This window comes from Bacillus rossius, chromosome 8, assembly GCF_032445375.1.
Source record: "Bacillus rossius redtenbacheri isolate Brsri chromosome 8, Brsri_v3, whole genome shotgun sequence".
Classification (NCBI taxonomy): domain Eukaryota; kingdom Metazoa; phylum Arthropoda; class Insecta; order Phasmatodea; family Bacillidae; genus Bacillus; species Bacillus rossius.
This window is the reverse complement of record NC_086336.1, coordinates 51,160,005-51,175,635: the sequence shown is the minus strand read 5'-3', so window position 1 is coordinate 51,175,635 and position 15,631 is coordinate 51,160,005. Positions and strand designations below refer to the sequence as shown.

The 15,631-nt window shown below is 41.8% G+C and overlaps 1 protein-coding gene across 2 annotated transcripts in view; it reads right to left on the bottom strand.

Annotated features, from left to right (window-relative positions):
* Positions 1-15,631, bottom strand: part of LOC134534914 (forkhead box protein L2-like) — a 128,380-nt gene that overhangs the window by 76,575 nt on the left and 36,174 nt on the right. Inside the window, exons 2-3 of one of the 2 annotated variants that reach the window (XM_063373606.1) lie at positions 14,468-14,591; positions 4,803-4,919 (exon numbers count right to left, since the gene is read on the bottom strand). In XM_063373606.1, the coding sequence (XP_063229676.1) occupies positions 4,803-4,919; positions 14,468-14,591 (241 nt within the window). The remainder of the gene's footprint in view (positions 1-4,802; positions 4,920-14,467; positions 14,592-15,631) is intronic. The other variant, XM_063373607.1, reaches the window with a different exon arrangement.

Sequence of the window (15,631 nt, the reverse complement as noted above, 5' to 3'; positions counted from 1 at the left end):
TGGAGTTCGTTTGATGGCTTGAAATAGAACGCTTGGAACAATCGTAACAATGCAGTGAGTATTGTTTTAACAAAGATGTTTCCAACACACCGGCAAGGAATTCGTGTTAAACGTAAATTATAATCAGAAAATAATTTTGCTTTCGAGATGAGGGGGAAAAAAAGGTGGTGGTTCGTTTTCATGTTTACTTCTATTAATAACTTCCATGAACAGTGCGTAAGCGTAAGGTTGGGTAGAAAGAGTGCTGGGTTGTTAAAGAAGGGGGGGGGGGGGGGAGGGAAAATTGCAGAAGACAAAAGGACGAAGCGAGCAAGCTGGCGCCAGTCTCAGTGGCGTTGTAAGATGAGCTGCTTCTTTCCTCCTTTTACACGACGATTTTACCGGCGGGAGTACATACATATATACATTTTTTTTATTTCTTCTCCGAGGCGCATTAATCTTATTTTTGCCACCGGTGGCGCTGGGGGGAAACGGTCCGTAGTAACCGTACGTTTTTACGATCGGAAGGGCAGAATGACGCGGACCCTAGAGGGGGGGGGGGGGAGCAAGCAAGGAGGGTTGGTGGGGGGAAGGGAGGGGGAGACGTTCGGCGAACGACCGCTAAATTTCAACCCGCAGCCGAGCGGAACCGAACTCGGCCGCGGGTTCGGAGCCGATCTATAGCTCGTGCCGCCCCGTCTGCGCCCGGGACACATACTCCGACGTGTTTAACTTTGGTCCGTTCCGCACGGTGCGGCGGTCCGTGAAGCCTGCATTGCGATAGCCCGTCGCGTCCGTACGTCAGCCGCCGAGCGATTTACATCACTCCGCTCGTCCGTCACGGTGTCTTTCCATTTCAGTGCTGACAACCGTTGAGGAAACTTAAATTTTTTTTTTTGGGGGGGGGGGGGGCAATTCTGTTATGTAATTATTAGAGACCTGTAAAATTCGCGATTTCAAATCCCTAAAGGATAGACTCCATGATCCTCTACGCACTCGTGCAAATTGCATCTGCTGATTGGTTAACCGACTCGTAACACCTGTTGACTGGAATGATCGTGATTCGCTAATTCTTCTGTTAAAGATTTTTCATTGGCCCAGAGTCCTTCAGATAAACTGTGGCCCAATCACTGAAGCAAAATAATGTCAAAAGTATTTGGACTCTATCCTATCGCGAAATGAATCCGCGAATTTTACAGGTCTCTAGTAAGTAATTATATTAGTTAAACAATCGTGTAAACTAAGTACTTATAACTCATTAAACTCAATTTTATTTTTCACCTTGGTATTTATTTTCATATTTCCAATGTTACCATTCGTAATTAATACACTTCTGTGAGACAGCCCGTTTTTTGTTTTAAAAAAAAACTTTCAAATGTGTTCAGACGTAAGTTAAGAAATAATTTTGGAAGCAGCTAAACAATTAAACAAACTTTAATACCTTCTAATATAATAAGATTTGACGTGTAAACACCTAAACGACACTTAGAGGTTTTAATTTCACTCGCCCGTCCGTCGAAATCATGGGACTACCAAGCTTTTGACGGACGGATGGATGGAATTTTTCTGGGCCATCTTATTGGCTGCAGGTCACGTGATTTGACGTATAGATGACGGACGGAGGCGACGGACTATTGTAATTCCGGCGTAAGTGGCAGGACGAAAACACGCTTTCTCCACGGAACCATAACCAAAAACACTCGGGGAATAACACCGAACAGCTCTATACTAACAACAATGTGAGAATGTGCCACACCTCTTACTGCTAGGTAAGAGGCGGGACAACAAAAAATATATATTTATTGGTAAATCGTTAAAATTCAGTTCAGATTAATTTCTTTTTAATAAATTTGAAGCACGGCCTGTTTTATTTCACCATATAAATTTGCATAGTTTTTAAAATAAAGTTTTTCTTAGAGAAGAGAGAAGTTGTTTTCGTCGTCATAATGTTGGTAACATATGTACTAAACAGTTGCATAGATCATACTGGGCATACCGTCTGCCATCTGTCGGGCTGACGTGACAACAACGCCAGGTTTCCAAAAAAAAATCTCGGAGCTGTTGAGCCTGTGATGTATTTGCTATAACTGTTACAAATATGTAGGGTGTGTCAAAACTCAACGTAAATTCAAGGACAGTTGATGGGCCAATAAATTATTAAAGACGAATCTGAAACAACATCTTCTTCCTTTTTTGTGTTACAGCAATTGTTTCCCAAAGTTTTAAAATCCTCATGCTGCACCAGACTAATAGATACTGTGACTTCAAATTTTAATATTATAGTATTCAAATTTTTGCTCCGCAATCCTTACTAACCCTACTATCGATATATTCCCGTTCAAAAAAAATCAAAAATGCTATAGGTACTTTTTGGGGGAAAAACAATTGTTTGCACGACTTAAGCAGCAAACATTTTTAATAGGGTAACATTGACTATTCATTCCACAAATTTTTCTTCTTATATATTTCTATGTTTATATATAGTTTATTCAATGGTGTTATGAACTGAAATTATTTTTTTTCTTTTAAGATGCAGTTGTTGAAAGGGGGCGGAGGAACTAATGTACCACAAATCGGGTGAAGGTTTTTTTTTTTTTACTCTATAATAAGGACTCGCGCAATACTAGATTCATGCTTGCGAATTTATGTGATAGCCGTACACGTGTCCTTAGCCATCGGCGGAAGAGACGTCGCCGCAACTCACGTGACCACCGAACCGCGAACAGCGAGACTCGTCTATGAATAGTCTCCGGGTGTCGGGACGAGACTCGGTCGCACTGAAGCGGCCGTCTGTAGAGCGATCAATGAGCTGCTTCAAGAAAATTCCCCGCGCGCCGTGAGATATGTGACATGATGTTGTACCAGCAAAGCTTAACGCACACGCTTAATAGTGTTCACGTGTGTGGTGGTTGGGTGACCTTTGAAACTTTAGGGCATCATTAATTTGTTGAATCGTTTCTGAAATACTTCTTCGCAACCGATGAGTAGGGACCGGAAAAATTCGCGGGTTCAATGACCTGCAGGATGATCTCCATAGTTCTACATACACTCGGTCAAATGCCACCCATTCATTGGCTGCTGTCTTGCGAGACGTTCCAACGTAGCAGCCTGTGATTCGATAAAGCTTTTGTTGGGTGTTTCTCACTGGCTCAGAGTCATCCAGGTGAGTTGTGAGCCGATGGCAGAGGCAGCACTGAGGTATAACTATTTGTATTTTAGCGAAATGAATTCGCGAATTTTTCCGGTCTCTACCGATGAGGGTTTTATGCGGCTACGTCGTCAGGGCGTGACGAAGACTATCGTAACGAAGCAAAAGTGTAACGCTCGGAGCGTTACGGGAAGTGCGACGTTCAGGAAGAGAGTGGTGAAACCGCATTGCTGGTTACGTCAGTTGCACATTGCACGCATCTTTTTAGGTATATTTCGAAGAAATACTACCTGTTGTAGCCGTAACCGTGATGCAACTTCAGGAAAATATTTAGGGCCTATATACATATGTAGTTTTTCGTTTTATGGTCCCTATACCCCAAAACCACCGTCAACTCAAAAGTTTACGTGTATTTTTTGTAGGCCTATACATCACATTTTTAGGAACACGATAACTGCCGTAATTTTTCACAAATTGCTTCCAAAATATTAAATAACATAAAATCATGGAAAATATTTTTCATAGTATTTTAAGAATTGAAATAATTTTACAATATAACAATTTTAATTCTATCAGGCTACATGAACTTATATTTTTATATTTATTATAAGCACACATATTAAGTTATTTACGAAAAATGTAAGTTATTGTACATGGCGAAAATGACAGATTGCGCCCAAGATTACATATCTTTGAAAGAAAAATAATCATAAGTAAACATTTAATAAAAAAAGTAGAGATTATAAAAGTTTAAACTCAAACAATGTAAAGCATTATACGAAATATAAAGAGAAATTAATTGATTTAAAAGGAGCTACGCATTGAAATAGGTGTCTAAAAGCCTTTCGTACATTCTGATATTCAATAAGTTGAAGGGAAAAAGAAGTGCGTGGTTATATTATTTGCGGTAAGTCAAGAGACCCAACAAAAGTAAGCATGCGAATTGTACGCATGCAATCGTGCAAAGCAACACACAATGTTCCACTGCAATATTTCTGCGTTGTTCCTGAAACATGCCTGTAGTCAACATGCCATATATAGGAAGTACACCAGGCAATGACAGATGTGGATTGTAAGCTTGCCGTCACGGGAGAAGCGGAGAGATCCAGTGCAAGAAGGAAATGCATATATTTCACAAATGCGATCGTTTGAGCTGCCACGCCAACAACGCACAGTGCTCCAGAAACAGTGCAATGTTTCTGCAATGCAACATGGACGTGTTCGGAACATGAGAGATACACATCTTTGAAAGATTTGTGCAATGGGAGTGAATGACTTGATGTAAGTTTTTGAACATACGCCATTGCTAAGTACTTTTTTTCTGTAGAAGAAAACTAAAAAATAAAAAATAAAAATAAATAAATAAAAATACCCAAAAGACAAAAAACACAAATTAAGCAAAAAATTTCTGTTTCTGTTTTTAGTTTTTAGTTTTCTTCTACAGAAAAAGTGCTTATCAATGGCGTATGTCCAAAAACTTCCATCAAGTCATGAGAGATACGAACAGGGAGGGAACCAGCAGCAGGAAGCAAGCAGACCAGCACATGCTACCGCGGGAGAGGTACAAGCCAGTGTTCATGCACAGCAGTGTAAGGTACAGAGCGTGAGGGATGTCAGCAGGGAGGGAAGGGGAGGAGAGGCCGATGCACGTGCAGGGCCGTAACGCCGCACGTACCCGGGTAGCAGGGCGGGGACTGCTGCTGCGGCACCCCGCACACGCGGGCCGTGAAGCCCGTCAGCGAGGGCACCCACATCTTGGAGAACACCACGCGCGACCACGGGTCCACCGCGCCTGCAACAGCCGCGCTGCGACCACGCCCCGACACGCCCTCTCGCCCTTCGCCCCCTACATTCCCACATCCCCACATTCCCACATTCCCACATCCCCACATCCCCACATTCCCACATCACTACATTCCCACATTTCCACATCCCCACATCACTACATTCCCACATTTCCACATTCCCACATCCCCACATTCCCACATCCCCACATCACTACATTCCCACATCACTACATTCCCACATCCCCACATCACTACATTCCCACATCCCTACATTCCCACATCCCCACATTCACACATCCCCACATTCCCACATCCGACATTTCCACATTCCCACATCACTACATTCCCACAACCCCACATCCCCACATCCCCACATTCCAACTTCGCGAGGTGAAGAAAACCAAGCGGCGTGCAGCGCTGCAGGCGTTATCGCGCAGTTTTACCAACTTCTCAAGAAACATATGACAAATCTCTCATTACAAAGTGACATTACTATAGGGGCATGCATATTTTGCGAAAAGATTTTGAGACCAGCAGAAAGTTAAAAAAACACTGTAGCATCGTCTGTGTTTCGTGATTGGGTGGGTTTCTGCCAGATATACATATCGATTGTAACAACACCAATCACAGTGATTCAGTGCGGAAGCAAACGCGTCTTGAATATGGCTCGGCCAAATAAGGCAACGACTTCTCTCGCTAGACGGCCGCCAATCACAAGGAAGAAACCACAGGTTGGGGTACTTATACCTTGTTGCAGTCTAATAGGTGTGCAGATCTTTTCGCGAAAAATGCCTGCCCCTAAGCTTCACCCTTTCCCACATTCCCACATTCCCACATTCCCACATTCCCACATCCCCACATTCCAACTTCACGAGGTGAAGAAAACCAAGCGGCGTGCAGGGCTGCAGGCGTTATCGCGCAGTTTTACCAACTTCTCAAGAAATATAGGTATGACAAATCTCTGATTAAAAAGTGCCATTACACTTGCCTATTCAAAATTTTTGTTTCATGGGTTGGTTTTCAACATGTGTTTTTTTTTTCTTTCTCGCCAGCGGAAAAGATTAAAAGGAGTGTTTTCAAGAGAATTTTTTGGCCGGAAAGTATAGTATGTGCACGTGAATTTTTAATTTTCCACCTTACGATCACAATTTCACCAAGGAAGACCAAGAAGGAGGTGGAAAGAGCAGATAGTAGAAGGAGTATAGGAGAGGAGAAGACTGGAACAGAGTGAAGGAGGAGGAATGGTGTGGAGTGACAGAGGAAGATGGAGGTATTTTACATTTGCTGTCCCGACCGCAGGCTGGAAGTGTTAAAGATGATGACGATGATGAAGATTGTAATTACAAAGCTTAAAGTCCCACAGAGGTGTGTGATTGACGCAAATACCGCATGCCAGATCCACGCTTTGAGCTTAGAGACGAAGATTCGTGTGATGCCCGAATTAGCGTCATCCTTAGCTATTTTAAAGCTAGTGCGTCCAGCCAGGCGGTCCGCTTATGTACGTTGGAAACAACTTCATATTTAACAGTTAAACCGGATTTATACTACGCAAGAGACGCAACGCCACAACAACGCAACACGAAACCAACGCAAATAAAATCACGGTAGTCTACAAAATTCGAAATTCGCGAGACGTCATCAACTTTACTACTTGAAATTGTAAAAGAGTTTAAAACAAATTTCTTCCCAGGATATTTTTATATTTCATAGGCTATTGATAATAATAAATTAATGTGCCATTATTTGATTTTCATGTGTATTTACCTTTACACTTTGCAAAAGTTTAACAAGTGGAATCGTGATCTATGCACAATAACGTTTATGTCTTTAAAAAAAATTCGGAACACTTCCATTTAAATATGGAAGGTAAAAACGCAAGCCGAAGCGCAGGAAGTTGAAAGTTGGCCGATGCTTCTTGAGTTAAGTTTTTTGGTAATTGTCCCGTATCGCGTATCCAAGTCTGTCCCTTGATCCTGATGGTATGATCCAGTATACGTTATTCATGTGGAACATGATGCTTGCTGTTTTAATTTAGTACGTCAAAATATCATGGATACAACAAAAAAAATTATGTAACAATGAATAATGAAAGTATTATCAGATCAAATAAAAATTGAAAAATTAACTTTTTTTTTTACTTCGTAACATTTTTCGTATTGTAATATTTTTTGTTGTGTCCAGGATTTTTCGACGTACTAAATTAAAACAGCAAGCATTAGGCCTATGTACCACAGGATCAATCGTACAGGATAATGCCATCAGGATCAAGGGATAAATTTGGATACGGAACAAATAGCATGTTTTTTTTTAAATCTTGCGTATTTTACAAACGAGTATATAGGTATTTGTAAAACATCGTTGTTGAAAATTTTTTCGTCGTGAGTTTCTTGAGTTGTTGTGTGTGTTGCGTGGTTTATGAACCCGGCGTTCGGCCGCCCGGCGCGGCGCGCGAGCTCTGTAAGCGGGGCGTTAAGGGCGAGACTTGCTCGCGCGTCATACGCCCCGCAGTCTCTACGCGCCGGACACGGACTGGCGTGCAAGACGCGTCTATGTCGAGAGACTAAGTTGTCAGTGACAAAACAGTTTCGCAGCACAGCTGTGGGTTCTCTGCACTGCGAGAACTGAGCAGAGAAATGACAGCAAAACATTTCTGCAATTTAGGTTTACGAGGAAACACTACGCAAACGTCAGAGCCAGTGACATTTAGAGAGCATCGTACAATAGTTTACAATAGTTCCATACGTTGTAGGAACAGTCATAGCCCTGATGTAGAACTTCCAATATAACTTATTACTGTCCCTATATTGTCAGTCTTTTTATTCCTAAAAATAATTTTTCCCTTCTCTCTGTGGGCACGCGCCTTTACAATTATGCAGCAAATTGTGTTCAACCGAAAATGTTAATGAAAACACACTTTTCAGCTGCAGCCATAGTTAAATATACATAAAATATTAATTATTAAGACATGTTAACAATTTTTTTAGTAACACCTACTTCTAATCATACAACTTTCAAATTTCTTAAGCATATTTAAGTAATCCATTGTTCAGTTTCTTAAATTCCTCACGCCGTTTGAAGGTTCAGTCAGTTGAATAATGCAAATTCGAAAGAGCATACTGGAATGGTTCTCTTAACATCGTGAAATTGGAATGGTCAAAACCCGTGACATTTCAATAACCAGACATTTGTGTGAGCCAATAATATACATGCGAACAAGTAACACACACACGCACATACACACTTCATTCACGGGCTGTGGCAGAACGATGGCTCGCACTTGTATGTACAGTACAGACACAAAGCAGATGACATAAACCCCACATAGGCTCCACGCTAGCTACAGCTATAACTAGAGATTGGAAAAAATTTCGTGTATTCATTTCGCGATCGTTTAGAATCCAAACTCGTTCACATCCGTGCTGCTTTAGTGATTTGACCAAATTTTACCCTAAAGGACTCTTGAGCCAATGAAAGGCCTTTAAGAAAGAAAAAAAGTATCGAGTCACAAGGATTCCGGTTAACAGGTGTCATGATTAAGTAGCCAATCAGCAGGTGTTATTTGCCCAAGTACTTATAAGATCGTGGATTATATCCTGGAGTTAATTGAAAACGCGAATTTTTTCCAGTCGCTAACTAACACCAGTGATAGAAAATGAGAATACGAGTTCAAGCTCCCCTCAAATGAACGGCCAACGTTTAGGTGTCCATTATTTACAGTAGAACATGGCTACCCCGTTTATTTTTACCGGGAGTGGTTTAGGTGGTGCGTGGGAGTTGATTTTGAACACGCTAGCAAGTTTTTCACGTGAGATCTCTTCCCTTGTCTTAAATAATCAAAACTTGGCATAAATAGTGAACATAATCGTCAGGAATCGATAATATTTTAGTGGTAAAAAAAACTTAGTTAATTTTTTTTTTTCGAAAAGGTAAGAGGGAAAGATGTGTGGTTGACTTGCAACCAAAAATTTCAACAATTGCTGTACACTACCATCTACCACTGTATGTTTTTTATTACCTAAGTTACCTAACAGGAGAGCTTATATTAAATTCAATAACCACACAAATGGAACGTAGTTGGAATGCTTGTGAACTTTAGTAAAATGATATAAATGTTCTTGGCGGAAAGAAATTACATTGCAGTGTCATAAAGTAGACAGTAACTGACTTTTGTAGGTTCCCTAAATCAATATATATGTTAAATATATATATTATAATTAAATATAATAAATGTAAGTGGTGATGGTCCTTGCGTGCCGCTGTAACTCCGCAACCCATCTCCGCAGCCCCATGTGGGTTATAAGGCATGGCAACCCTCCATCTCCCATCCTAGAAGAAGGTCTCGGTATGGAACTGCAGTGGTTGGGTTCGGAGATATGGGTGTCAGAAGAGGGCACTTCTAACGGGAAGTCGGCGAAGCAGCTGTGAACCGAGTCCCGTAGAGGCGGGGACTGGCCAGAACGTTCCTGAATGTCCTGCAAGGTTCCGTAATGGACATAGACCTGAAAAATTCTCGGGTTCATTTCGTTTTAAGCTAAAATGCAAATAATTATACCTTAGAGCGGCTTCTGCCATTGGTTCACTGTTAAGCTGGAGGGCTGAGGGCCAATTAGAGACCCTCACTCATAGAAGTGTCGAATCACAGGCCACCCAGTCGAGACGACTCAAGTCAGCAGCCAATGAACAGTTGGCATTTGCCCGAGTGTGTAGAGTATATTGGAGTCCATCCTGAAGTTCATTGAACCCGCGAATTTTTCCGGTCTCTAGTAATTGATCTAGAATGTTGTAGAACAATTCAGAATATCCTATGAATATCCCGAAGGTTCTTGAACTTCGAAAGGGACTCCCGGTTCCTGTTTGATAGGAGCTGGCCGGCTTCGTCCGGGCGAAGAGAGGATAACTCCGGCTAGTCTAAAATAAATGCTATTGTTTACAGATATTGATAAAAAATTGGTTGTCTGTAAAGTCGGCTTACGGACGATAGTTTAATGTGACAACGTCATAACAAAACATTGATAAAATGATTGCATACTTTTATGAATAAAATTGAATCATTTTTATTGAATTATCACTTTTTTGGATGGATACAAAGAAGGAGTGAAATGAAATCTACAATTTAATTGATAACTTTTCTTTTATTTGCACTCATTAATTCAAATATGTTTTACTTTAACGAACAGATTATTTTAACTATAACTTTTATACATGTTTGCTAGTTAACTTCTTCCAATCTGTGTTATTCTGTTAAGGATAGGACGATGATAGGAAAAGTAGAAAACGAATGGGAGTGTTTCAAGTTTAATGTGCTTCAATAAAGTCAAATCGATGGTTGTTCCAATCGAGTGGAAGAGAGATAGATGCGGCGCAAGCGTACAATGAGCGTAACGGGACAAAGCGTAACGGGACTATGTGCGTAACGGGACAATGAGTCATCCTTTTTCGTGCGTTCAGCCGGCGTTCATCGATTTATTAGACGTTGTCACGTAAAAAAAATACTATGCAAATGATTGGGGGGGGGGGGGGGGAAATTAGGCTGTGGTTATATTTTCAAGTGCGACCGTGTTCCACAGCAGTACTGAATGATCAGCTGAAAGGTCCTGAGCGCGGGGGCGTTGCGAGGGACGCGCTAAAATAAGGCGCCGTCGCTCGTCCGCGGAGGTGACGTCACGACCCGCGACTGGCCGGTGGGGGAAGGAGGGGTAGGGGTGGAACGAGGGGAGCGTGCCGGAGGGGACGCGCCGTTAGAAGTGCAGCGCCGCTCGCATCGCGCGCACCCGCCGCGTCGCTGCACCGCGCCCACACGTGCGAGTCTCCCCCCTCCCCCACTTCCCCGCAGGGCCCGCCGGGGGCTGGGAGAACATTCCTGCCGCGCCGCGCCGCGCTGCCACAGTCGCACAGTCGGGCGCCGAGAAGAGCACGAGCAGGAGGGATTTTCTTTTTTTATGACGCGAATACGTCCAATAAATCGGATTTTGAAACGTTCTAGAAACTCGTTGTGATCGGTAAACATACCAAAAAAAAAATTGTTTTTAATGGCGTATGCGTAAACCCTTGCCCTACCTATAGGTATACATAGGGCCATGCATATTTCGCGAAAAGATTCCGAGACTAGCTGAAAGTTAAAACACTGTAGCATCGTCTGTGTTTCGTGATTGGGTGATTTTCTTTAAGGTACATGACGATTGTTGAAACACCAATCACAGTAATTCATTGCGGAACAATCAATTGCGTCCTGAGTGGCTCAGCCAAATAAGGCAACTACTTTTTAGCAGACGGCCGCCAATCACAAGGAAGAAACCGCTGGTGCGCGTATACCTTGTTGCAGTCTAGTAGGCGTTCAGATTTATCCGCGAAAAATGCCTGGCCCTAGGTATACAGGATCATAGAGGCAGGCACTTTTCGCGAAAAAAATCTGAACACGTATTAGAATGCAACAAGGCATACCCGCACCAGTGGTTTCTTCCTTGTGATTGGCGGCTGTCTGCGAGAGAGTTAGCTACTGCATTATTTGACCGAGCCACTCAGGACGCGTTTGCTTCCGCACCGAATTACTGTGATTGGTGCAGTAATAATCGACATGCAGCTGGAAGAAACTCGACCAATCATGAACCACAGACGATGCTACAGTGTTTTAACTTTCAGTAAGTCTCGAAACCTTTTCGCGAAATATGCAAGGATCAGTCTGAATTCAACTGTAAAATTTCTACTGCAGGTTTACCACGACACAATAAGTTGAAAACATATGTATGACTTATGGTCTAAAGTGCTTCCCACGGCTGGTATACGTCCTTGAAGTTGGAGCTGAACAGCATTTTTTATTGTGAATAATAAAGTATTTAAGATACAACACTGAATTACGTTTAAATGGGCGAAATTGTACTACCAACGCGTATTTTGTCGCTGTAGAAAAATTATCACGTGGAAATAATTGAGGGTAACAACTTTATTGTCCACATATTTCTGAAACACTACAGGGACAAAATACGCGTTGGCTGTAGAACTGCATTCAATTAAAACATAATCTGGACGCTCCGTGTTCTATTAAACACTTTCTCAATTATTTATAATAAAAAAATGGTTCGGCCCCCAACTTCAAAGACGTATACCAGCCGTGGAAAGCACTTTAGATCGTAAGTCGTATTTATGTTTTCAAGTTATTTTGTCGTGATGAACCTGCAGAAGAATTCAGACTCAGCCTGTATTCCTATAGGTAGGCCAAGGATTTACGCACACGCCATTATAAACAGTTTTTTGTATATTTACAGATCACCAAGAGTTTCTCGAACATTCGATTCCGAATAACTTACCTACTTTGAAAGCAGGCATTGGACATGTGCGTTAACCAATTTGAATCAAATAAAATTTATTTTACGCAGAAAATAATGAACTGTTTAAACCACGTTTAATAAAAACAGTGCGAAAAAATTACAACGTGGAGGCGTTTGGTGTATTATACAGTCAGGTTGGGAAATTAGGAACGACGATTGGAAGAAAGAACGGTTTGTGACGATCCAAAAAGACGCCACTAACCTGAGCCGAACGGACGAGACTCTGCAGGAAGAGGAAGAAAGATAAGATGGCGGACGAAGTTTGGCCTTGTTTTCAACTAAACATTTATACAACGTATTCACGTTAAAAACAATTGCAGCCGTATCCAGACACAGCCAACCCAATTTTTCCCCCGTAACTAAATTTTTCTGACGTATTCACTCAGCCAAATGTTTTTTTTTTTTTTTTTTTTTTTACGAAACTGACAATAAATATTACTGTGTTTTGATGACGCAATTGACACAAATAATTAATTACAATACAAAACAATTTATTTCTTGTACTCGTGAGGGACTCATGGCATCCGACGAGACGACCAACCAGAGTTCTTCCAGCGCGTGTGCAGGCACGCCGATGGACCAATCACGCGCGCGACGTAAAAATCACGCACACGTTTGTATTTTATTATTTTTTTATTATTTACGTCTCGTCGACGGCGAAACTATCAGAAACTGCAACTCACAACGCACAAAGCAGGAATACATATTTTTTAAAAAAATTATACCATGGCCTACGGTAAGACGTTTACCTGAAGTGATTTTATCATCATAATCATCATCGAGTGAGATGGTGTCAGTGGTGAGACGCCGAACTTCTATTTCAAAGTATCCTGTGTCGAACCCCGGAACTATCATCCTGAGTCCAGTATCTCCTCCTCCCCCCCCCCCCTCTTCATCGTCCCATTCACACCTATGAACCTATTCCAGGTTAGTGGGATGGGCCGATTCCGTATCCAACATCCTTGCGGGTTGCCTTCTCTGATGACGTTGAGCCACATTAAAGGTAAATGAAATATTAAAAAAAAAAAAAATCTTTATTAGAGATAAAATTTATTGCGTAAATGTTTTCCACTGGAAGAGTCTGCAATGCACTAAAAATATCCTATATTTAACAAGACGTAAGTTATTTTGCGGTGGAAAACGGGTGTTCTATAACATGGTAGGCTATTTGCTTCCTTATAAGTTTGGGGTCAACTGTTGCGGAACGTTTGCCAGCCTGAAGCGGTAAGGAAAGGGGGGGGGGGGGAGTGTGATATCGTGAACGTGAACAGAAACGTTCGAAGCGTCACAAACAGTTACCCCCCCCCCCCCCCTAAAAATCCCTCCTCACTAGCGGTACGTGATTTGGCTGCTAAAAAAATATATATATATTACATGACGCATCACCCTATCGTCCGTAACAATAACTTTATGTCCATCAGTTCTAACTACACATCCTATAGAATATACATTTTGTTGGTGGCATACAGAACAATTTTTTTCAATGCCAAGCAAAATTACGTGGTCTCTGACAAACCATTTTGCTACAAGTACAATATTATGGGATTGTTATACCACTACAGAGAGATACTAATATAACTGGGAAATAATCAGGAAATACTTCGTGGTTCTCGCAAACCTAATTTCATTTTCCAGTCAATCCCAGTTCCCAATACTAATCATCAGGGCCGGTGCAAGGTAAATTGGCGCCCTAGGCGAAAAACCTTAATGCCCCCCCCCCCCCCACCACCAGGACAACCCAAAAAAAATTTTCCTTGCCTCAAAATACATCACGTAAGCCTAAGATTTTGTCAACAATCAAATGTAAGCAGGCTTGTATTTTTTTTTTTTTTACTTTTTTACTTATTACAAATCATAAACAGGTCACCGTGGACTTTAAATAATTACTTATATCAATATAAACATTCCAAACTGTTACAAAAATCCATTTTCATCTAGTTTCAATAATCGTTAAACATATGATATCAGCTGTTATGTGTCGTGCTGCGCCGCCCCCAGCTACTTGGCGTCCTAGGCGGTCGCCTAGTTCGCCTATATGGACGCGCCGGCCCTGTTAATCATCTTATGTACATTTTCATTTTATTTTATTTCATTTTATCGGGACTTGGACTCTTGTCTGTATCAAGAACGTAAAAAAAAAAAAAAAAAAAAAAAAAAAAAAAAAAAAAAAAAACCAGTTGCACATGGAGCGTGGGCGTGAATTGTGTTTTCAACGACGGAGGACGCACCTGGCGGGGAGTTGTAGCCGTCGTGCAAGAGCCCCGGGCTGGCGGCGGGGCAGGCCTCGGCCTGCATCACGCTGTAGGGTTCCTCCTTGATCTTGAAGCCGGGCAGCGCCGCGTGGTCCAGGTCCTGTCGAGAGGCACGACGTCGATACACTCCGGCCTCGGCGGTATCGATACTGCACTCGCGTACATCAACAAGACAACACACACATATCTGTACCAAGCGTGAATAACTAAGTAAGTCGATATCTTGTATCATAAGTAGGGACCGGAAAAATTCGCGGATTCAAAGACCTCTTGGATAGCCTCCATTATCCTCTGCACATCTCAAGTAAACACGCGTGTTCATTGCGTACTAAATTGTGAGGCGTCTCCACTGGGTAAGCTTGTGATTCGACGCTTCTTTTGGTTGATAGTCTCTCATTGGCCCAGAGAGCTCCAGTTAAACTGCGAGCCAATAGCAGAATCAGCATAATTGTACACATGTTTGAATTTCAGCCTATCACGAAATGAATCCGCGAATTATTCCGGTCTCTAATTATAAGACTTACTTACTTATTCACAACAGGTACAGATATATACACAGGGGCGCAACAACTAAATTTCCAAAAGGGGGCAATATACCTTTTTATAAAGAATCATCGATCCCCCCCTATTAAAGCGGGGGGTCCGGGGGGTCTTACCCCGGGAAAATTTGTATTTCAAGGTGGAAAATGGCGCTATTTAAGCAGTTTTATTATCTAAAAATTGATTACACAGCACTTTCTTTGCCCCCGTTTGCCCCCACTTCAAGGTTTTCAGAAGGGGGAAGGGGGGGGGGGCAAAATACCCTTGCCCCCCTACCCCTGTTGTTGCGCCCCTGTATATACATATACTGAACTTTTTAAGGTTATCGATACTGAGCTCATGATGATCTTCGAGACAAAACTATCGACTCGTAATTATATCGGAATAAAATGTATCGATGGTACATTCATAAGTAGTGTTCAAAGAAAAGTATCGTACTCAAAGAGTCGAGTGAAAAGTATCTATACCTTAAGGTATCGATACTTTATTTTTCTGAGATAGCTACTTAACGTTGACTTTTTTTCCACATTAAAAAAATAAACAGCAAAACAGAAAACAGGACAATCAATATTTTTACCACAAATTTCTGTTACAAACTAA